At 36.8% G+C, this 25,113-nt stretch overlaps 1 protein-coding gene across 2 annotated transcripts in view; it reads left to right on the forward strand.

Moving 5' to 3' along the window:
* LOC136858009 (collagen alpha-1(II) chain) overlaps positions 1–25,113 on the forward strand; it is a 209,645-nt gene that overhangs the window by 127,794 nt on the left and 56,738 nt on the right. For both annotated transcript variants that reach the window (XM_067137199.2, XM_067137200.2), the window contains 5 exons: positions 8,931–9,039; positions 9,700–9,887; positions 21,653–21,869; positions 23,005–23,093; positions 23,179–23,340. In XM_067137199.2, the coding sequence (XP_066993300.2) occupies positions 8,931–9,039; positions 9,700–9,887; positions 21,653–21,869; positions 23,005–23,093; positions 23,179–23,340 (765 nt within the window). The remainder of the gene's footprint in view (positions 1–8,930; positions 9,040–9,699; positions 9,888–21,652; positions 21,870–23,004; positions 23,094–23,178; positions 23,341–25,113) is intronic.

The raw sequence follows: 25,113 nt of genomic DNA on the forward strand, positions 1-25,113 counted from the left end.
GATAGTGGGTTTTGAACCCCACTGCCGGCAGCCCTGAAGATGGTTTTTCGTGGTTTCCCATTTTCACACCAGGCAAATGCTGAGGCTGTACCTAAGGCCACGGCCGCTTTGTTCCCATTTCTAGGCCTTTCCTGTCCCATGGTCGCCATAAGACCTATATGTGACGGTGTGACGTAAAGCAAACAGAAAAAAAAAAAAGTAAAAGTCACAGCACCCAAAGACATTCCTGTATTGAGCGACTAAAATGTCACCAGGACACTTTTCTTTCCGGATATGCTCAGCTTGTTAAAAGCCAAATGTAATTAATGTTACTGGCTTCACGCCCCGCTAACTACTTCTACGATTTTCGGAGACGCCGATGTGCAGGAATTTAGTCCTGCAGGAGTTATTTTACGTGCCAGTAAATCTACCGATACGAGGCTGACGTATTTGAGCACCTTTAACTACCACCGGACTGAACCAGGATCGAACCTGCCAAGTTGGGGTCAGAAGGCCAGCACCTCAACAGTCTGAATCACTCAGCCCGACCTGTGAAAACTAGATGAAGTCATATTTATCTTTATCATGTTTAACTTTTTCCCTCCACAAAGATATTTAATTCTTTCACGGGCCCCGGAAGTGGGTAGGCCAGTTGTCCCAACCATAAATATATATATTTTTGGGAATGATAGATTATAGCCCTATAGTACTATGATCTTTCTTTCTTTCTTTCTTTCTTTCCTTCTTTCTTTCTTTCTTTCTTTCTTTCTTTCTTTCTTAATCAGTTTATCCTTCAGGGTTGGTTTTCTCTCGGACTCAGCGAGGGATTTCACCTCTACCACTTCAAGGGCAGTGTCCTGGAACGTGAGACTTTGAGTATGGTGATGCAACTGGTGAGGAGGGCCATTACCTCGCCCAGGCGGCCTCACCTATTATGCTCAACACGGGCCTTGGAGGATGGGAGGATCGGAAGGGATAGACAAGGAAGAGGGAAGGAAACGGCCGTGGCCTTAGGTGCCTGGAGGAGAAGTAGGAAAATACGAAAAACCACTTCGAGGATGGCTGAGGTGGGATTCGAAACCCTTTTACTCAGTTGACTTCCCGAGGCTGAGTAGACCCCGTTCCAGCCCTCGTACTATTTGTTTTCAACTTTCATGGCAGAGCCGGGAATCGAAACCGGGCCTCCGGGAGTGACACACATTAACCACTACACCACAGAAGCGGACTAGTACTATAATGCTACCTATATGTTTATGTTAGTGCTGAAATCCGATTTCTTACTTTACTAATGCTGAAAGCCCGAAAATGTAATGTTATTCTTTAATAGGGGAATCAGTCTAGAAGGAAATGTTGAAAGTGATGTGATATCTATCCAGGTTCGTTGTTATCCTAATACTATGGGTTACAGAACATTGCACGTATATAAAAGACGCCACTTACAAACTTGCTTGTTATCCGCGAATTTCTGCGGCCACAAAAGTCACTATTTTTCAAGAATGATGACATTTACACATGATAGATTGTCTGATTGTGCTGTTTTGAACCTTTCTTCTGTCATTTTGAAGTTATTCGCGATCATGAATAATAAACAATCGGCTTTTAGCAACGGCTGATGCACAACGGCTGGTGGAGCTCCATGCGGTACTGGATCGTGACGTCACAGCGCGCCGCTTACGTCAGAGGCCGTTTCACTCGCCTTGCCGAAAGGCACTATTAAATATTTTTTAATGGTAGAAAACAAGGCAACATTCCACAATGTAATACGTTTACGTACTATTTCATTGGTGTACTTTTCAAAAAAAATATTTTTGAAAATGATGCATGTTCCCAATTCTAGGTATTCCTTTAGGTCTTTTCTAATTATGAGACCTACATCATTTTTGGCTTCTCTTCCTCCACTCTAGTATAAGGTGTATCCTTTCTTTAGTTTCCTCTCACCTTTTCCTTTCCATTTGGTCTCACTGATTCCCAGCAATGCTATATCTTTGTCAACCATAAAATCTACAATTTCTTCCACTGTCCCTGTTAGTGTCACTACATTGATGGTTGCTATCTTGATGTATTGTACTGTATTGTATTGTCCTTACTACAACCCTTAAATACCCTTATAACCATGTGCAGAGATCTGTACCCTTTATTTGCAATCCCATTTATGTGATTACCCCAATGAAGATCTTTCCCCATCAATGGAGTAGTTTAAAATGAGAGGATGTTTTCTATTCATGAAACAATCTAACTTTAAACCCCATTCATTATCATACCACAATATTAATCTGTCCTTACAACTTCGGATTCACTTTTCTTGAATGGCAGCATCAGCACCATTTGCTACGTCATTAGCATCACCAGTACTCTGAATAATCCCAGGCTCTTCCTAAGTAGCATATTGAGTGCCTTCCAAACTTAGGGTCAAATCTTCCTGGCACTATATCATCATAACTCACTTCAGTCATATTCCATGCAGGTTTCTTAGTAATACTGTAATCTACAATAGTGGCCTACCATTTCTTTCTCTTGTACGCAGTGGGGTCTTTTCTGTTGTCATATTAAATGATCATCTGCTGCAGACATTTTCCTAACTACTGCTGCCCAGTATAGTACCTAGAAGTTAATACGAGGAAAGATCTTCATTGGGGTAATCACATTAATGGGAGCATACTGACCATAATCCAAAATAGGAAGAAAAATTGGATAGGGCATAATCTAAGACACAACACTTTACTACGAGTAGCAATTAAAGGGATGATAAAAGGAAAATGAGGAAGAGGAAGGAGACGATATCAGTTATTAGACAGCATTAGAAAAAGAAAGGAAGATTATGCAGAAGTGAAGAAAAGGGCACAAGATCGAGAGATATGGAGGTCACAGCCATGATTGGACCTGCCGAATGGCAGAACAACCTATGATGATGATGAAATAAAGATTACAAATCTCTTCATATGGTTATGAAGGTATTTAGAGGTTGTCAGAAGGACATAAAGAAGAGAGTGTATAAGTGACTGTAAGACCCCAATTAGGGAATGGTCCCAGTGTCTGGGACACCCAGCAGGATTGCTTGATTTAAGAAATGGTGAAGATACAAAAGAAAGCAGTATGATTTGTTCTGGGTGATTTCCAACAAAAAATATTGCATATTTTGGACTGGGAATACTTTTAGTAAGGAGGTGGGCAGCTCAACTAAGCAGTATGTTCTGAGCTGTCAGTGGAGAGATGATGTGGAATGACATTAGTAGATGAATAAACTTGAATGGAATTTTTGAAAGTACAAAAGATCATAATATGAAGATAAAGTTGGAGTTCAAGAGGATAAACTGAGGCAAATATTATTTTATAGGAAGAGGAATTAAGGATTGGAATAATTTAGCAAGAAAAATATATGATAAATTCCCAACTTCTTTGAAATAATTTTTTAAAAGACTAGGTAAACAACTAACAGGGAATCTGCCACCTGGGTGACAGCCCTAAATGGAGATCAGTGGTGACTGATTACTGCAGTAATTAAACCAAAAGAAAAAAGGCAAACACATCAACAATATATATATAATATAGCTATAATAAAGAGTAGATTATTTTTGTTTTTTAATGTAAACTGCAGAAAAATATTTTTAATACTCTTCACAATCTCATTGTTCATCATATATTTCATTCATCACCTTTTCAGATCACATCTTGAATTGTAAACTCTGACCACGGTCACACTCTTGATCATTGATCCGACAATCAACCTAGTATGGGGAGTTTTCTATTGAAATAATCTACTAGTTTGGACAGCTATTATATAATCATCCAAGCAAAGATGCCATCTGGATACGGTGGGGTGTCAGATAGAAGATTAAGGCAAGTCGGAGCGCCTAGAGACATAATGAACAATTGAGCAGATTAATCAAACTAAGAATGTACTTAAGTTCAACAAGCCAGGAAAGTTCTCATATTTAGCAACATTAAGGAATATCAATTCATTGATGAAGGTTGGTAAGTTAAAGCTTGTAATTGATATTTTGGATCAACACAAAATTGTAATCACAGTTCTTCAAGAATTATGTGATACTGATTAGAACCTAATTGAATAAGGTGGGTATCGTCTCCATAAAGGACCTTCAGCTGAGAGAGTTATGAGGAATCGTCCTCAATTTGGAGTTGGTTTCTTGGTACACAATAGAATTCTAGATTCCATTATTGATTTTTTCCTCAAATTCCCCACGAGTATCATTGTTAATGATTAGAGTGAAAAACAAGAGTGGAGAACAAGATATACATTTTGATAAATGCTCATGCACCAACAAATGAAAAAAACGAAACTGACAAGGAGGGAACGGGTCAATTTTGGGATGAATTTGACCAATTAGTTATGAATATATCTGATACTAATATTAAGGGCAGCAAGAAATTACTGTTATGGTATATTAAAAAACAAATGAGATCAAGTAAATGCCAGATTTGTGAAGAATGAAGGTGGCATAATATTAACAAAGCCAGAAGAAATAAGAAATAGATGGAGAGAGTATTTTCAGAAGTTGCTGAATATAAGAACTGATGGCAGTCATTCAATGGACGACGAGGAAAGGCAATTAGTTGATGAAATGGATAAAGAAATTACAATGAATGAAATTGAAATGGCAGTAAGAAAGATGAAGAATGGAAAAACTGCTGGAATAGATGAAATTTCAGTGGAGATGATAAAAAGGCAGCTGGAGCTGTAGGCCTGCAGTGGACATATTGGGTTCTCAGGAATGTCTGGGAGAATAAGGAGGTCCCTGAGGATTGGCAAAATGGAATAATCATCCCAATTTTCAAGAAAGGCAATAAGAAAGTTTTGAAGAACTACAGGGGAATTACTCTAATATCCCATGTTGTTAAGATAATGGAAAGGATACTGGAAAGTAGAATAAGGTTGAGGGTTGAGAATCAGATACAGGAAAATCAGTTTGGTGTCAAAAGTGGAAGTCAACAATAGAGCCCATTTTCATTATGAGACAACTAATGGAAAAGCAATGGGAGTACGGGAATGATATGGTGATGACATTCATTGACATTGAAAAGGCATATGACAGTGTCCCCAGGACTAGAGTTTGGGATAGTCTAGTGCAAAAAAGAATTGGACAGGGATTAATAAAAATGATCATGGCATTGTACAAGGAATGTTGTAGTTGCATGCAAACACAAGTTGGTAGGACAAGTTGGTTCAAAATAACTAGCGGGCTGAGACAGGGAAGTGTTCTGTCACCAATCCTGTTTACAATAGTAATGGATGACATCATGAGAACAGCAAAAGCAGCATATGGAGAAAGAGAAATGAACATGTTGTTATTTGCAGATGATATTGTGATTTGGGGAGAAGATGACAGGAAGGTTCAAGAACAGTTGAATGTAGTGAATGGGAAGATTGAAGAATGTGGATTGAAAATAAGTGTAGAAATGAGTAAAACTCTAGTTATGACTAGAGGGGAGAAAGAAGGGAAAGGTCAGATTAGACTTGCAGACAAGTGTCTGGAAATAGTGGAAATGTTCAAATACCTGGGGAGTAAATTAATGGAGAATGCTCGACTGGATGCTGAGATTAGTAAGAGGATTCAAGCTGAAAGTTGTTTTTATCATAGTGTAAGAAACATATTATGGAACAAAGATGTGCCATTGGAAGCAAAGGATACTATGTACAAGATGTATTACGTACCCATAATAACTTACGGAGCAGAAACTTGGACAATGACAAAGAAGGATGAGAGTCGAATACAGGCATCCAAAATGAAGTTCTTGAGAAGTATGATACAGAAGAGTAGAAGAGACAAAATAAGGAATGAGAAAATCCGGGAAGAAATTGGAGTAGAAAAAATGAATGATAAAATAGAGAGGAGCCGATTAAGATGGTTTGGGCACATAAAGTGAATGAGTGACGAAAGAATGCCAAAAACAGGTGATGGAAATGAAAATGCAAGGAAGGAAAGGCTGTGGATGACCATGATTGAAATGGAAGGACACAATCCAACGCAGTATTATAGAAAGAAACCTGGACTGGGACATAGTGTTGGAGGAGGAGTGGTGGAAGGACTGAAGAAAGTGGAGAGGAACCATATTTGCCCCTACCCGGCTACAGCTGGATAAAGGGAAATGATGATGATGATGATGATGACTAATATTAAAATTTTACTTGGAGATTTCAATGCAAAGACTGGGTGTGAGAGGAGATTTTTTGTAGTGGTGGGGCGATGGCCAGCACATAAATTGACGAACAAGAATGGTGAACAGTTAATTAAATTTTGTATTAACCATGGACTAATTTTGGAGACGACAAGGTTTAAAAGAAAACCGCATAAATGAATGACTTGGAAATGTCCTAATGTTAAGTTAGGTGAGTCTCAGATAGATCATGTGGCCATGGATCGTAAATTTCATAAAGAAATTTATACAGTGATCTAAAGGTTCTTCGTGGTGTTGATGTTGATTCAGATCATTACACCTCATAGGTTAAATTCAAATTAACCCCTAAAAGAAAAAATAAACCACAAAAATTCATTAGGAAAAGAATGTATGATCCTAGTTTAGTATACTTTGAGAAATCCATAACACTGTTAAGCGACAACTTGGGGACCACTGTTAATAAATTAAAAGCCTTAGCAGAAGAAGTTGCTCCCATTAAAAAATGAAAAAAAAAATGCATGGTGGAATGAAGAGTGTGATATAGCAATACTACACTGGCATAAAGCTTGGTTGAATGACCAGCAACAAAAAACTGAAAGTTCTCGGGAAGAATTAATCAGTGCTAGAAGATTAATGGCCAAAGAAATCATGAGGGTTAAAGGAACCATCAGAAGGAAACATTAAAATTTATTGATGAAGCTTTCAATTGCATAAAACACGATACTATTATAGGACATTTAAACAATAGCAAACAAATTATACTCAACCTAGTCTTCTGATGAAGGATACAAAAGGAAAGGTGGCCCATAATGATTATGACAATGCAATAATTGTGGCTGAATACTTCAAAACACTACTTAATAGTGATGAACCTGAAGATTATTTTGAATTAGACATAAAACACCTCTGGAAAAGATCATACCACCGGTTTACGATGAAGTGTGTGCAGATATTGATTCACTTAAAAAATTTAAAGTGACGGGAGAGAATCAACTAGTAGCGGAACTTCGGAAGAATACAAATGTACAGACCATTCAGAATTTACATAAACATCTCATTGACATATGGAATACCGAAAAATTGCCTGAAGAATGGAGTGTTGCAATTATACACCCACTACACAAAAAAGGTGATAGATCAGATCCTAGGAATTATTGAGGAATTTCTTTGCTGGATATCACTTATAAGATTTTTCTAATATTTTATATTCCAGAATTCATGAACAACTTGATAGTGAATTTGGTGAACTATTTTGAATTAGATATGTATCCTAGAAATACAACACATCTGGAAAAGATGCAGGACGAAGCTGTCCAGATCAAATTATCAGTCTCAAATGGACTATAAAATATCAAAGGATTAGGAGCAAAAATTTAGTGATCCATTGTAAATCATTATTGCATGTCCTTACTGAATTTGGTTTACGTCAGAAACTTGTTAACCTTATTGCGGTCATTCTTAGAAATACAAAATCTAGAGTTAGGTTCAGAAATGAAATCTCTGAGCCATTTGAAACTCATACTGGTCTTTGACGGAGAAATAGATTATCCCCGTTGTTGTTTAATTGTGTGGTGGAAAAAATTATGTGTGAATGAAATAAGATATATCCACCGACTGTTAAGATTGGAAGAAATATTCAACTAAATTGTCTCACATTTGCTGATGATCTAGCATTATTAGCTAATAGTATTGAAGAAGCTAAATTTCAAGTAGAGGAATTGGAATGATTAGCAGCGAAGACTGGGTTGAAAATTTCTTTTGAGAAAACAGAAATGATGCCATCTTTTCCAAGTTGACACTTCACATATTATGTTAAATAATACTCTGAAAATAAAGGTTGTAGACAAATTTAATTATCTTGGAATGCTAACAAAAAAGCATCCATAGATAGTAGAACTCAAAAATTGAGACGATCACAACAAATTACCTGGTTGAGTTACAAGAAACGGTCTCTTTCAGTTAATGCTAAATTTTGACATTATTACTCCATCGTTAAGCCAGAAGCAACATATGCAAGTGAAACATTATTTAAACTGAATACCTAATCAACAACAGACAAACTGCAGAAAGTTGATAGAATAATTTTTTGGACAATTATTACTAAATAAAAAAACACCAGGTTGATGGCCAGTGGAGACTTTTGCCAAATTCAGTACTTTACAAGGAAAGAGAATCGATCATTGACATGATTCAAAAACAGAGGATTGCATTCTTTGGACACATATACCGCTTACCAAATACTAGACTCCTGAAACAACTTTTTGATTTTTTTGGAGTAGTAAAACAAAAAACTCATGGTTTAAAAAAATACAAATGGATTTAGATGAATTGAAAATTACTAAAGATCAAATTGAAAATAGAGAAAAGAAACAGATTTTAAATAACAAATACACACAACTATCCTAAAAATATTGCAGTGTAAGCAGTATGTTATATCATCCAGAATGAAGAAGTTTTGGAGAAGGAAAAAGTTGTCAAGTATTAAAAGCTGAACTTATTCTCTGAAAACTTTGTTGTATAAGGTTTGATTTTGGTGCTCCAGTGTGGGCATAAACATTGTAAATAAATAAATAACAGTGAGGCGTAACTTATGTCAAGGTCACTTTTTGAATGATTTTCATATTCACACTGATTCCAGTTTAATTGCATTCAATGTTATAGGCAAATCTTACAATTCTAGATGCCTATCCTTTTGACAGACAGTCCTATTATGAACATCAATCTATTTTAACAGAGTTAATAGTTACAGCTTTCACTCCCTTGAAAATCAGTATTAAATATGTAGTTTTATTAACAGTACTATGTTCTAATTACAGGGTGCCATAGGAAAACCTGGTCCTCCTGGTTTTCCAGGTAGTCCTGGCAACAAAGGAGACCAAGGTAGTCCTGGACCAAAGGGCAGTCAAGGTCTCCAAGGACCACGAGGTGAGTACTTGATTCCACTTGTAATCAATAAGCTATACAATACTATATTGCCAAATAGGCACATAGTAGTTGCATACCACAGTTAAAAATTACTCACAGCCATGTAAATGAGGAATAAACAATAAAATTACAAGCCTTGTGACAGAATGGAATAAGTACCAGTATTTTACTGTTGGAATTTTTTAATTTGTTGTTATCGATTATGATAATTTATGTTACTTAAATCCTGACTTTTCATCTTTCCTGATTTAGGATATATCATGGCATGAATTCCAAAGAAGAGAGAGTGATTTACAGCCAATCACTCCATTACGTAAAATATTTTCATATGATAGTTGCTGGATATTTGATACTGAAGAACTATGGACATTGATTTGATTATTATCTGTTTCCATTTCTCTTCATTTCTTGTTAACACTTGAGTTACCCAAACTATTTTAAAGTTAAATATGAATGAGTATTCTTATATTCATAAAATGTATATCCATGGGAAGAGGAAGCATCGTTTGTCCTTGTCTTCTATCGCTCCTTCTTCCCACATTGATCTGTTTATCCGATTATATGTTCATTTTCATGTTCCCAGCTATGTAAGTGATTAAAAAAATATTTTGCATTTTTATTTATGGTGAAGGAGGAAATTATGATACATTATATTTTCAGGAGAATCTGGGCGACCTGGCCAGCCAGGAGAATCAGGAGCACAGGGACCACCAGGCAAAGATGGCTCTCCTGGGGAGAAGGGAAGTCCAGGAAGTGCAGGTCTTGCAGGACCGCCAGGATTTCCTGGAGCAAGAGGACCTCCTGGGTTGTCTGGCAGCCCTGGAGCACCTGGAGGAAAAGGAATTCCTGTAAGTATCATTGTATAAATAATAATAATAATAATAATAATAATAATAATAATAATAATAATAATAATAATAATAATAATAATAATAATAATGATGATGTATGTCTACCCTTTATTCCCATTTTCTGATAAAGCATTTGCCAGGATGTGAAAATGGACTCCAGACAACCAAAGGTGGGGTTCAAATCCACTTGTCTCCAGAATGCAGAGCTTGGATCCATAGCCATAGTGCATTTTCTCAAATTTGTATTTTAATTTTGTTTAATGATCACTGAGGATCTTTCTTAGGAATTTTCTCTCTTTCATTTGGATTCTCTCTATCTCACCATGATGAGATATTGTCATATTTGGACCAACTTAGTTCCAAGATAGTCATCCATCATTTTTTTTTTTTTTTTATTTTTTTTTTTACATATCATTTCAGACTCTTAGGACCATAGCTAACACTTGTCAGCATTTTTGGTTTTCCAGTACTTCTTGATGGAGAAAGCTGCTTTTCACTCTTCAGACCACTTAGCACAAGGTTGTTTTCTCACTCTCTTTCTGGAAGGTCATCTATCCTGTGTACCCAGGTCCTGAACTTACTTTTTTTCTTGAACCAGTGTCTCAGAGACACCAGCCAGATCCTCCTTCATTGCAGTTACCCAAGGAGTGGTACATTTCCAAGTCATGAGATATTCTGTTGTTAGGCACTTGAGACAGACGACCATAAAACAAAAGATGGTGTTTCCTCATGACAAGTGAGAATTTTTCAAATTTAGCGTACAGTTCTGCATTTTGATCTCAAGCAATATTCACCCTCAGAATAAAGTGGGCTGAAAATCGTAGGAAATTTTCTTTCTTTTATCTGGATTCTCTCTATAGGGACCAAGCATTCAGCAGCACATACTACTGTTGTATAGTGGCAGTATTTAGCCTGTCATGAGATCAGTCTAGACTGATAAGTTGGTTTGCAGAGGTGAACAGCTGTTTCCGTGCATTTAGCCCAATATTTCAGAGCTAACCTCTCTAATGCATTAAAGGAAATTATTTCTCCAAAATACAGTACTTCAAATGAATGCATTTGATTTTTTGTATTTGGTACTGAGAAATGCAGTGGTAATATAACAGTCAAACATCATTACTTCAGTTTTTTAAGATATTGGAAGACCTACAACTTCAGCTATTTCTTGTAATGTTTCAACCTGGAGACGGGCAGTGTTTAGGTCATTTGCTGTTGGGAATAAATCATCTGGAAAAGCAAGGCAGTCGATGTAAACTGCTTTGGATCACGTGTTCGGTCTGATACGATTATTGGGTGGTCTGCTTCTCCACTCATGGATGGCCTTTTCAAGAACACAGTTGAAAAGAAGGATGAGAGGCCATCACCTTGACAAGAACCAGTCTTAATCTCAAAGGATCTAAACATTATCTCCATGAATAGATGTTGGTCAGAGTTAGGTTGATGATGGAATGAGTCTTGTTAATAATAATAATAATAATAATAATAATAATAATAATAATAATAATAATAATAATAATAATAATAATAATAATAATAATAATAATAATAATAATAATAATAATAATAAATTTATTCAATTAGTTTTTAAGTCCATGTTACATCCAATGATTCTACGCATTTGTATACACACTTCTTGCACACCATTTACAGTACCAGGACCGCCTCCATCTGGTCCATCATTGTTTGCAAGTCCTCCGTCCACAACTCGTTATCCAAGTTGCCTCGTCTGAAGTCGATTAGCACACTCTCACATGTTCTTTTTAGTACAATGGTCTGTAGGTAGGCCTGTAGCTGTTTGCTCACTTCCAATTTGTCCATGTGCTTCTTGAACAAGTTGGTAACTAGCCCGTCCCACGTTATTACCACAGGGACCATCGTCACCTTGGTCCCATTGTACATAAGTGAGAGTTCGTTGGCTAGCATCTTGTACTTTCTTCCTTTAGTGGTTTCAGTCTGTTTTAGGATATTTTTGTTTGTGATTCCAACTTCAATTAATAGGATTTCATTCTTTACAAGGTCATGTATCATCAGATCCAGTTTATTGTGTTCAATGCGAAGCTCAGTCTGTATGATGACGTCTGACTTTATTCTAATCTGCTGATTGGATATGACATTTTCAACTTTATAGTTCTTTATTTTCTTAGAATTATTCAGCCCATACTTTTTGGTGAACATGAAATGCAAGCATCTGACAACATCATTGTGGCATTTCTTGTAGTCCAAATTAAGCATTCGTCCACACTGTGTTGCCAGGTGATCTAGTGTCTTATTGCCCTGGTTGCAGTGTGGGCACCTCTGGAATATACTCCCATGACTAAAGAAGATGTTTCTGTCTTGTATCTTACAGAACATTCCTTCCTCCTGTGGAGATATATTCCCCCTCATTAGCCATAACGATGACTGTTTTACGTCAACAAATTTCTCCTGTTGTTCACGGAACAATGTGGAATGCATTGTTTTAGCCATGATTCGATCCATTCGCATCTGTTTTTGTTTCTGCTTAACTACTTTTACCGTGAAATCGTTTCCTTCCTCAATTAGGTACTTCCGTTTCAAATGTTCTTCAATCAGTCCAAGATGGGTTGCATTTCTTCTTTCACTTTCTGTGATAAACTTCGTTCTTGTGTTTGTTGCCAAATATTTACATAGTTCTAGTAAAATCAATTCGGCCTTCTCAGAAATATTTTGTAGTCCTCTTCCTAACGCATGTCTTTTCAGGTACAGTCGTTCCATATTACCTGCTGTTCTGATGATATTATGCTCTCTCAAGATTCCTCTCACCTTCAGATCAATATTGTTAAATTCTTCGTGCTCGTACGGGATCAGGCCAATATAATAGTTAATAGTTGACAACGCATACTCATTTATTGCTGCAAACAGGTTTCTCGCGTTCAACTTTGTTTGGCATAGATTTGTTACCCGTGATTCGATCTTGTTGGCTAAGATAACTTTATTCTCAGGTTCAATTACATTTCTCGAGTCTAATACTAATAATAATAATAATAATAATAATAATAATAATAATAATAATAATCAGAAGTACTAAACGAGCCTTTCAAAAGGAGAAACTTATAGAAATGGACAAAAACTTTATAAAAAATAACACCTGTGACTTTTATCAGACTTTTAAGAATGAATTAAAGGGGTACCAAACTACAAATGTTAGTTTCAATGATGAAAACGGCAGAAATGGACTAAGCAATACTGAAAATTGTGAGATATTAGCAAGATATTTTGATCAACTTTTGAACTGTCCTGAACCAAGTCATAAATTAGAATTTCAAGATATTGATGAAAATTTGGAAGAAGACATACCACCAACTATAAAAGAAATTGAAGAAGTAATTAAAACCCTCAAAAACAACAAAGCTAGCAGAGAAGATTCTATTACAGCGGAACTTTTGAAGTGGTCCTTGCCAAATATAGCAAATGAGCTACAATTACTCTTTGAAGAAATCTGGAAAACTGAAAAAATTCCTGAGGAATGGAAAGTAGCCTTGATACATCCACTCCACAAAAAAGGTAATAAACAGGATGTTAATAACTACAGAGGGATATCTTTATTAGCAGTGGCATATAAAATATTTTCCAAGATTTTATTAAACAGAGTAGAAACAACACTAGACAATCATTTAGGTGAATATCAAGGTGGTTTCAGGAAAGGAAGATCATGCTCAGAACAAATATTTAATCTTAAGTCAATAATTCGCCACAGGTTACTTAATTCAAAGGACATTGTAGTCATGTTTGTAGATTTAAAAAAGGCTTTTGATTCTGTTGACAGAGAAACTATATATAAAATAATTCGAGAATTTGGCATAAAGTGTAAACTGGCAAATCTAATCCGTGAAACACTTACAGACACAGTCTCTAAAGTGAAATTTCTGGGAGAGATATCACAGCCTTTCAAAATAAAAACTGGTGTACGACAAGGTGACGGACTATCCCCAATTCTTTTTAATTGTGTCCTAGAGAAAATAGTGAGAATTTGGAATGAAAAACTTATTGAACTCAACATTTCACCAATAAGGTTAGGAAGAGGAAACAAAAGGATCTAAATAAATTGTCTTGCATTTGCAGATGACTTTGCAATACTTTATGAAAATGTGACATCTGCTATAACCCCAGTAAATGTCTTGGAAAGAATCGCCAGCAGAACTAGCTTAAGAATTTCTGCAGAAAAAACAAAATTTTTAACAAATATTTGGGATGCACCAAAATTTCTGAAAACAGATATTGGCCAAATAGAGAGGGTAAAAACATTCAAATATCTAGGGGAAATAATCCAAGAAAATAGTTTAGAAAAATCTGCAGTAGAGGAGAGGGTACATAAAATGGAGAGAGCTTATGGTGTCACCAAAGATATCTACAATAAAAGATGCCTATCCAAAAATGCAAAAATAAGGCATTACAACACAGTAGTGAAGCCAGAATGCCTATATGCAAGCGAATGTCTGGCATTAAACTATAATTTAGATAAACTAGAAATACTAGAAAGGCGAATCATGAGGAAAATATTAGGCCCACAAAACACAGCAGAAGGTTGGAAATTATGAAGTAATGCTGAAATATATCAAAAAATAGAAAATATATCAGATGTAATGAGGAAAAGGAGACTTATGTTTTTTGGACATTTATATCGAATGCAAGATAGTAGATTAACCAGTAAGATTTTCAGATATTTGTGGGGTAAGGAATCAACGACAAGCTGGGTCAATGAAGTAAGAAAGGATTTAGAAAAAAACAATATAACAACAGAAGAAATAAGTAATAGTGAAGGCTTTTGGGAAAAAGTATTGAAAATAGAAGGTAGGAAAGTAAAAAAGACTAGTTCAAAGTGGTCTGAAGACAGAAAGAAGAAACATAGTGAACAGATGAAAGCGTACTGGAAGAAAAGGAAAGAACAAAGAAGAAGGAATTGAAATTGGCACGTGGTCCTCTGGTGGCCCATTCAAAAGAATAATAATAATAATAATAATAATAATAATAATAATAATAATAATAATAATAATAATAATAATAATAATAATAATAATAATAATAATAATAATAATAATAATAATAATATTATTTGCTTTACGTCCCACTAACTACTTTTATGATATTTGGAGATGCCGAGGTGCCAGAATTTATTCCTGCAGGAATTCTTTTACGTGTCAGTAAATCTACCGACACAAGGCTGACGTATTTGAGCACCTTCAAATACCACCGGACTGAGCCAGGATCGAACCTGCCAAGTTGGGGTTGGAAGGTCAGCACTTCAACCGTCTGAGCTACTCAGCCTGGCTAGGTCTTGTTGTCCACCCACATCTCCTTGAGGATATTCAGTAGACTGAAATGGCCGATTGAGTCATAGGCCTTCTTAAAATCAAAAGTGGTTCAGCATGAAGAGATCTGATTCTGATGATACTCGTTAGTGAAAGGATCTGTTCTATGCAGGAGCAAGTCTTACGGAAGCCTGCTTCATCATCATCATCATCATCATCATCATCATCATCATCATCTGCAGTTTCCAGCTGTTGGCCGGGTCTATGGAAGCCTGCTTAATAGTCACTAATCTGTGAATCAACAATAGGTCCAATGCAACTTTGAACCATTCTTGACAGGATTTTATTGGCTACCAAGCCATTTAGGTATGTTTCCAAGACAAGAATGGTAATCTTATTCTGAATAATCATGACAATTGTGAACGATTAGCTCAGTATGTCTCTGCAGTTGTTCACATCTGCTTAATTGCCTTTTCTTGTGGAGAAGATGTATAAGAACTGATTGGTACTCCTTAGGAATAGTTTCTGATTCCTATAAATTAATTTTGGCAACAAAATATTGAGACCACCCATTTTTGGAAGTTTGATAACTATGAAATCCTTGTCTGATATCTTGTTGGGAGAGATGCAATGATTTGGATGATTTCTTCTCAATAAGGAGGAAAAGAATCAGGTGAAATAAAGGATGGACCAGAAAATGCAATATTTAATGCTGGAGAAGCGCAGTTGATTAAGATTCAAAATATTGAGCTTCTTGTTCACAATTGTCATAATTATTCAGAATAAGATTACCATTCTCGTCCTGAAAACCTAGTGAAGGGGCTTGGTTCTCAGTAAGTTCAAATTTGAAAATATGGTAAAAATCATCAGAGTTGTTCTTCCTGAAGGTCTCTTTAATGGTCTCAAGCTGAGCCATTACATAAGCATGTTTTGCTTTATGGATCACTTTATCATTCAGTTTACAATGGCTGGGGAATTCTTCAATTTTTCCTGTTTTAATCCAGCTTTCTGAGAGCTTTATCACACTGTTCATGCACTATGGGTATTTCTTTTCTTCATCGCTAAATTGATCATTACAGTTAAAGCATTCTGAACCTTCTTGGAAATGTCTTCCCACCTGCGTGATTCTAGAGACTTAAACTTTTTTGGTAACTATGAATGACATTTTGATTTATCATGAGCTCATTGATCTGAAATCTATGGATCTATATATTTGGGAACTGTGATTGGACTTTGGTAAAAACTAGACTTTAACCTTTGTTAGGTAATTGTCTCATACAATATTAGCACTTCTGTCTTTCACATTCAGTATCTCGTGGAAATTGCAATGGGAGTTGGCAACAGGATCTACCTGATATTTACCAATTAGTTCATCAGGTGAGTGCCAGGAAGTTTGATAACTATGAAATCCTTGTCTGATATCTTGATGGGAGAGATGCAATGATTTGGATGATTTCTTCTCAATAAGGAGGAAAAGAATCAGGTGAAATAAAGGATGGACCAGAAAATGCAATATTTAATGCTTGTAAGGATTCTTTCTTGAAGTAGGTGGTCATAATTTTAAGATTCATCTCCTTGGAGGCATCAATGAAGCTTACTACATTGTGACTGGTTTGAGCATGAATTGGATGTTTACCTGGTGTATTTACAGTTTTGCTTGTTATCCAAGTAGCCATTAAGCCATCTAACAGAATGACTGTTGTATTAATTCCAGACAGGACATTATCAAATTGAGTTCTCAGGATTCCTGGAGTTGTCTTTATTCTGAGGAGCATGAACACTGAATATGGTGTAAGCCTTGTTAGCACATTTGATAGTGAGAGTCGATAGTCAGGGAAAAATGGCTTTAAAGTCCACTACAGAATCAACAATGGGTGTATGAACTAAGAAGGCTGCACCTAGAATTACAAAATTAGCAGATGTGATCTTAGTCTTGGATTCGAACATCCAGTATCCATATATCATTGAAATATCTTCAGATAAGAAACATGTCCCTTGAATTGCAAAAATTTTGACAGTGTGTTATTCCTGAGCTTTTTTAAGCTCAGTCTATTTACCAGCTTTAGTAAGTGTCCTAATAATGAGAGTTTGTACATTAAAGCTCTGTTTGGGTCTGATTCTTTGGGAGGAGGGGTCCTTTGACTGTTTCTTGATGTTCACACTTGGCGTAGTGCCCCCCAGGTTCCAATGTGCTACTTTTCCCCACTCATTCTGCAGACCTGGATTTCCTCATACAGGTTGGCTGGGGTATCATTTTCATTTTGTTCTGTTTCCATAGCACTGAATCAAGTGTTGAGAAGGTAATAGAGGTAGCTAGGCTTCCAAAGAGTTAGAATCATGATGGGCAGTCATGGAGCTCAGGTTTGATTTTGAAGTTCTCTTCTCATAGGCAGCTTTCCCTACAGCTTACAGAGATTTGCCTGCCCTGGATTTCATTCAGATCGACTCCCTAGGTCTTCGGTTTCTGCTGTTTGGAAACTCCTCTCTTCTGCCTTTGAGTCATTGATACAGGATTACCTTCTGCTAAGCAGTGGTCCTTGCCATTGTCATCCAAGTGATTATCCACCTCAGATATTCTCCTAAACTGCTGCTGCCATCCCTAACATGAAGATAAATGCTACTTTATGGATTTGAGTGGCATTTCCTCTACTTCAGGGATCATCACCTCATCTAAAGGAATTCATCCACCTAAAGCCCTTTAGGAAGTCAAATTATTTACACTGCTTGAAACTCATTGTTGAGTATCGACAAATTTAACCATATTTATGAATACTGCATTTTCACGACCGCATTATAATCAAAATCGACTTTCAACCTATTAGGTCAACCAATATTGTGATTGGTTTGGGTTCTGCTTAGCCCAATGGGTCATGAGACTCAGTTTATGGTAAGCGATGAAGGAAATTATAACCGTAGCTGGACAACATTTTAATTTGAATAACTGGCAAGGTTTTGGAGGTTTCATCTGTCAACGTTTTGTTTTATGATAATAAAGATGTTGAATGAACTTTCAGTGTATAGCTATATAAACTGACACAACAATGTAAGTGCAAACTTTTAATTTACAAGAGAAATTTGTAATGTCGTAAAGATTTCATGTTTTAATATCAATATTTATGTAATTAAGTTAGGTTTAATACAGAGGGGTCCAAAAAAATGTAGACACTCCTTGATAGTTAATATCTTTGGAACAAAATGATATATCGTTGCAATTCTTGCGCAGTAGCATAGTCCTTTGTTTTCTCAGCAGATGATGGTCACGGGAACGGCGCGACAATCTTGGCGCGTGTTTTCCAGCAGATGATAGTGCAGCAATTAATGAAGTAAGATTGTCATTTGAGCAACACAAGGCCATTTTGAAGTGGTACTAGAAGTACGAAAACATGATGGAGGTACAACGGCAATGCTGTAATGTGTACGGAACTCAGCCACCAACATGTACAATAATTTATCATATTCGGGATAAATTTGAAGCCGACGGTACTATTCAGGATGTGCATAAGAAAAGATCTGGCTGACCAAAACAGCAACAAGTCTAGCTTCCAGCACTGCTGAGTTGCAACATTTTACTACGTCCCCTGAAAAATCTGTGAATCAGGATGCACGTGAAAGCAAGGTAAGCCAATCAACCGTACAATGAATTATGAAGGCTGCAAAGTGGAAAACGTACATTCCAAGATTGCTGCACGCTATGAACAAGGACAACCCGGATCAAAGAATGGAGTACTGTGAGTGGTTTGAAGGCATGCTTCACGAGGATGAACGGTTTGCGGGGATGGTTATGTGGTCTGATGAGGCACAATTCAAACTGAATGGTATTGTAAACCACCACAACTGCATGTACTGGGCTCCTGAAAATCCTCACGTTCAAGTGGACAAACATGTTAATGTACCTGGTGTTAATGTATGGTGTGATGGTGTGGTATGTCATCGCACGGTTTGATTGGCCCATTCTTCTTTGAAGGTACCGTAACTGTTGAGTTGTATATTTATATGCTACAAACATTGATTTTTACCTGCCATCTGATAGGTGTCTGGAAATGAAAGATTTTACTTACAATAAGATGGCACTCCGCCTCACTACCACAGAGATGTCAGAGCCTACTTAGATGAAAATCTACCTGGACGATAGATAGGTTGAAGAGGAGTTGTTGAGTACCCACCACGGTCTTCAGACCTTACACTTTTTGACTTCTCCCTACGGGGGACCTTGACAAATAAGTTTATCAACAGAAGCCAGCTAAACTGAATGAGGTATGAGAAATCATCGATAAGTTCTGTGCGGCTATCACACCGGCAACACTGACAGCCGTAGTTCAGTCAGAAGTTCAGCAGCATCGAAGTTGTTCGGCTGTTAATGTGGGTCACTTTGAACACACTTCCTGTTCTAACATAAGTGTTATTCACAGCTATGATAATTTCATTCATTTATTACAGTTTCCATCAGTGAATTACCATTGGCGCTGAATATTCCACCTGTATTGTCAATCTTAAACCCAAACATATCATAATCCCAGATAGGAAAAGGGACCAATATTTTTAGGTCATCAATAAATTGCAGGTTCCATAAAAAACTATTTGAAGGGATTGGTTGACCACTCTGTATATGAACATGTAACTTACCTCTTTCTAGTGTTGTTTGGTTCAAACAATCCAGGATGTATAGGTACTGAAAACAAGAGTGAGTCCATAGTATTGTATAAGATCCTCACAGGTACATTTTCCTCAGAAACAATTGGACCTATTTACAGAGGTGTCCAGAAAAATGTAGACACTCTTTGATAGTAAATATTAATGGAACAAAGTGACATACCATTATAATTCTTGCACAGGAGGAAGGTTATTTTGTATGTTTAAAGTGTCCCCCATTAGCAGCAAAACAACATCAATGCCGCCAAACTGCTGACCGAACTACGGCTGTCAGTGTTGCTGGTGTGATAGCCGCAGAGGACACCTCAATGGTTTCTCGTAGCTCATTCAGTGTAGCTGGCTTCTGTTGATAAACATTTTTCAAGGTCCCCCATAGGTAGAAGTCAAGAGGTGTAAGGCCAGGAGACTGTGGTGGATACTCAGCAGCTCCTCTTCAACCTGTCCATTGTCAGGGTAGATTTTCATCAAGTAGGCTCTGACATCTCTGTGGTAGTGAGGTGGAGTGCCATATTGTTGTAGGTAAAATCTTTCATTTCCAAACACCTCTCAGATGGCAGGCAAAATCGATGTTTGCAGCATATGAAGGTACACATCACCAGTTATGGTACCTAAAAACAAAAGTGGGCCAATCAAGCCGTGTGCATACCACACCATACATAAACAACAGGTAGATTAACATGTTTGTCCACATGAAAGTGAGGATTTTCAGGAGCCCAGTACACGCAGTTGTGGTGGTTTTCAGTACTGTTCAGTTTGAATTGCGCCTCATCAAACCAGATAACCATCCCTGCAAACCGTTCATCCTCACAAAGCATGCCTTCAAACCACTCACAGTACTCTATCCTTCGATCCGGGTCGCCCTCGTTCATAGCATGGAGCGATCTTGGAATGTCGTACAGTTGATTGGCTTACCCCACTTTCATGTGCACCCTGATTCACAGATTTTTTTAGGTGACCTAGTAAAATGTTGCAACACAGCAGCGCTGGAAGCTGGACTTCTTGATATTTTTGTTCGGCCGGACCTTTTCTTATGCACATCCTGAACAGTACCGTCAGCTTCAAATTTATCCTGAATACGATAAATTGTTGTACATGTTGGTGGTTGAGTTATGTACACATTACAGCATTGCCATTGTACCACCATCATGTTTTCGTACTTCCAGTATCACTTCAATACGGCGTTGCGTTGCTCAAACGACAATCTTACTTCATTCATGGCTGCAGTGTCTTCTGCTGTAAAACGCATGCTAAGACTGTCGCTCCATTCACATAATCTTCACCCTCTGCTTGATTGCTAATTGCTTTATGTCGCACCGACACAGATAGGTCTTACGGCGACGATGGGTCAGGGAAAGGCTAGGAGTGGGAAGGAAGCGGCCGTGGCCTTAATTAAGGTACAGCCCCAGCACATGCCTGGTGTGAAAATGGGAAACCACGGAAAACCATCTTCAGGCTGCCGACAGTGGGGTTCGAACCTACTATCTCCCAAATACTGGATACTGGCCGCACTTAAGCAACTGCAGCTATCGAGCTCGGTTCACCATCTGCAGAGAAAACAATGGACTACACTACCGTGTAAGAATTGCAATGATATGTCATTTTGTTCCAAAGATATTAACTATGAAAGAGTGTCTACATTTTTATGGACCCCTCTGTATATATTGTTGTTGGTATCCACAGGGATGTTTATCTACCTGGGAGGTGAATTATATTTTGATAATAGTTAAAATTAACTCTGATAGTATATCAAATGCAAAGAAAAATATTACCATGTTTCTTTGAGTGACTATACCTTTTTGTACTCATATTATTTTGCCAGAATTTCATTTGTATACGTCTTGTTAGGGATCTCCTGGTGAGAGAGGCTTCAAGGGTGAGTCTGGTATGAAAGGTGAAGCAGGCCAAGCTGGCCCTCGAGGGCTTCCAGGCCCAGCTGGTAGTGAAGGCAAGCGAGGCAAGCGTGGTCTACGTGGACCTCAAGGACCCAGTGGTCCACCAGGAGAGAGGGGACCACAGGGAACGCGAGGTTTACCTGGACCCGATGGAGCTATTGGACCCAAGGGTAAGTCATATAAAACATTTTATCTATACAAATAGAAAAAACATTAAGAATTTCAATTTAATTATACACAATATATAAGAAAATTAGTAGAGAGAGTTCCATGCCAGAGTTTAAAAATATGCAGAAAAATGTGGACAGTCTTATATGAAATGGTCACCTCTACAGAAAAGTGTCTCAGGAGAAATATTTAAGTATGCTTTCTGATTGCAGAAGGTGATTTTTTCATGAAAAATAAAGAGCATATTAAGTTAATACTGACAGACAGAACTTTAAGGAATGTTGTTGTGGGACAGCTTTGGAATCATCAGGATCTGTCTTTCTCTTGCTGCCTTGATCACATCTGTCGTTTTTCACATTTTTATACTAAACATTTTCTGGTTTTTGAAAGTTAAAACAAAATATTTTAGAAATATAAATAAATATGGTAAATGAATACAACAGATATTGCTGGAATTTTAGGAGGAGTGAAGTCAGTAACAGGAAGATGAGAAAATTATTCATTGTTTGAATTAAATGCATGATGTTAGAACAGCCAACTTGTTTTAACCAAGCAAACAGGCTTTTAAACTTACCACTGGAATAATAAGGACAATCTAAAGACGATTTGGTGTTATTTCTTCAACTGCTGAGAACACTAAAGCACAATGAATGTGTGACCAACATGAAAACAATAAGAAAATGCAGCCTCTCAAATGCCAAAACCCCTCCAAAAGAAGTTATTTGCAAAGAAGTCCACTTACAACAATATGCAACAATTAAAATAACATGAGGTGCCATACAGTATAAATATCTGTACACTTTTATGATAATGCCATATTTTCTTCTGGACCAACTGCTTGCTTAGAGCCTTTAACTAAAATCTTATACTGGTTCACATCACTTAGTCCACTGATAGTCCTCAGCAATAGTTAGTTTACTTAGGCTAAAGAGATCCCATTAGTAGAAGTTTTCTTGAGTGAAAATGCTGGTAACATACAGTACTGTACTTGCAACATTTACCTAATTGTAGAAAAGATCACTCCTCACTGCAATCATTTTGGCAAAAGAAAGACAAAAATGGACTTTTGCCCCAACACTAAGAAGAAACTTTTCATCTGAATTATACCTACCATACAGTATATGTCATTTGTTGCAGGACAAAATGGAGACCCAGGCCCACAAGGACCACAAGGATCAAAGGGAGGACAAGGAGATCCTGGACGTCCAGGACCAGCTGGAGCCCAGGTTAGATTTTCATACAGACATTTTTTATTGTCTATATTGTATAGAATTTAACAGTGAATTTAATGGTCCTTATTTTGTGAAACAGGGACTGCGAGGACCTCAGGGCCGTACAGGACCACCAGGAAAGCCTGGAAACCCTGGAGAACGAGGTATTCAAGGTGCAGATGGCAAGCCTGGAGAACAAGGTCCTCAGGGGCTGCAAGGACTTCCTGGTCCTCTTGGACCACCAGGAGAGAGGGGACTTGTGGTTAGTTTCTTAGTACAAAAGTGCATGAATGACAAAAGTACGACTGTACTGATATGAGATAATTATATGGGGATGTATATGACTTCTAGCAATTCTCAGGAAAGTAACCACACACATTTACTGAATTGTGTTCTGAATCTGAAGAAAGATGTTCCTAATTATGAACTGTAGGGTAGATACTGGTACATAAATGTCTAAATTTTAAGTCAATATAACCTCTGTTCTTATCTTTTTACTATCAAAATAATTATATTAAATAGGAGGAAATTTTAAAACATTTATTTACATTATTACTTCAGGTAATGGCTTGAGCTTTCCCCGGTTGCAACTCAACGGGCTAACCAATAAATAAGTCACTTGTGCAAAGAATATGAAGGCAGAAAAGTATCTATTTTCATTCACTGTCAAGGTAATTTATAATCTCCAAGAATTCATTTATTCATTGGGGGCTAACTACAGATGCTGAGACATTTCATACCCTGAAGGCATTCTAAAGTAGGGAGGGAGGAATTCAAAAAGAGTCAACAGTGACAGATACTAGTATTATAAAGTTATATGATTGGTCTGAAATAAGCATGAATTTTTCTTCTTGTATATTCCAGTGATGAGAGTACCCTTTATGATTAGAGATTTATTACACACACTACACTGAGTCTACAGAGAGATAACCTAAAATTCAATTCATGTGGGCTATGGTACTATATCACAAATGTGGACTGCATAATATTCTTCCATTGATATATTCAGAGTTGGGAAATAATTGAATAAAAGTAGTCAAATGACTTGTAATGATTACATTTTTAGTAATTTTTACTTGTAATCATTTCTTTTCATAAAATTAATTTTTACATGTAATTTACTTCTTGAAATAAAATTGCGATTGTTACATTCAAGTAAATGATATGCATCACATGGAAGCAGAAATGGGAAAAAGAAATCATGATGAAGATTACTCTTTCAGTTCTACTACAGCAGAACCAGTAACTTTGCCAGCTCTGGATGAGGTGCTTTACTACCGGTACCTCTCCAGTACTTTCAAAGACATTCCAGTGAAGTTCTCAAAATTAAACAAAGGTATTCCTTCCAGTGCTTCTGAATGGCATCTTTCAGCAAATTATCAATGAGAATTGCAAGAAGCAATTAATTTGTTTGCAAAGTAAGTTAAATGGAAAATCATTTCAAATGCTAAAAGTAATTAAAATAAAAATGATGGGGAAAAGATCATTTTGAAAGTTCCAAGCTATTGTGTTTAGTTTCCTTGCAAAATTTTGTATTATTCTACCCCATGCAGAAAAAAATTGTGGAGATTTCCTTAAAAATACCATTCTGTAAAGAAACTGTAATTGTAATTTTTCTGATCACTCACTGAGAAAGTATGTAATTTGTAAATATAATTGAGGAAAATATTTCTCAAGTAACTGTAATTGAGTCCAATTACTATTTTCTTGTATTCTTCGCTTCACTTAATATATTCTGTGGGATCTGAAGTTTGTTCACCACTTTCTTTAAGCTTAACCATAAGCTTGGTACGGTAGAATGTTATGCAGTCTGCATTTGTGAAATAGTACTACCATCAGCCCCCATCAATTACATTTTAGGTTATCTCTCTGTAGATAATCTGGCACAAAAGAATATCCTAGCAAACTGAAAGTTTAGAACTGTATTGGAAGATAAAAGAGAAGGGGAGAGACAATATCAGACAATAGGGAGAGCGTAAGGTTACATACATCAATATAAGATTTTAAGTCATTATGCAACTTCCTTGGTGTGAAT

Source organism: Anabrus simplex, chromosome 1 (genome assembly GCF_040414725.1).
Source record: "Anabrus simplex isolate iqAnaSimp1 chromosome 1, ASM4041472v1, whole genome shotgun sequence".
Lineage (NCBI taxonomy): Eukaryota > Metazoa > Arthropoda > Insecta > Orthoptera > Tettigoniidae > Anabrus > Anabrus simplex.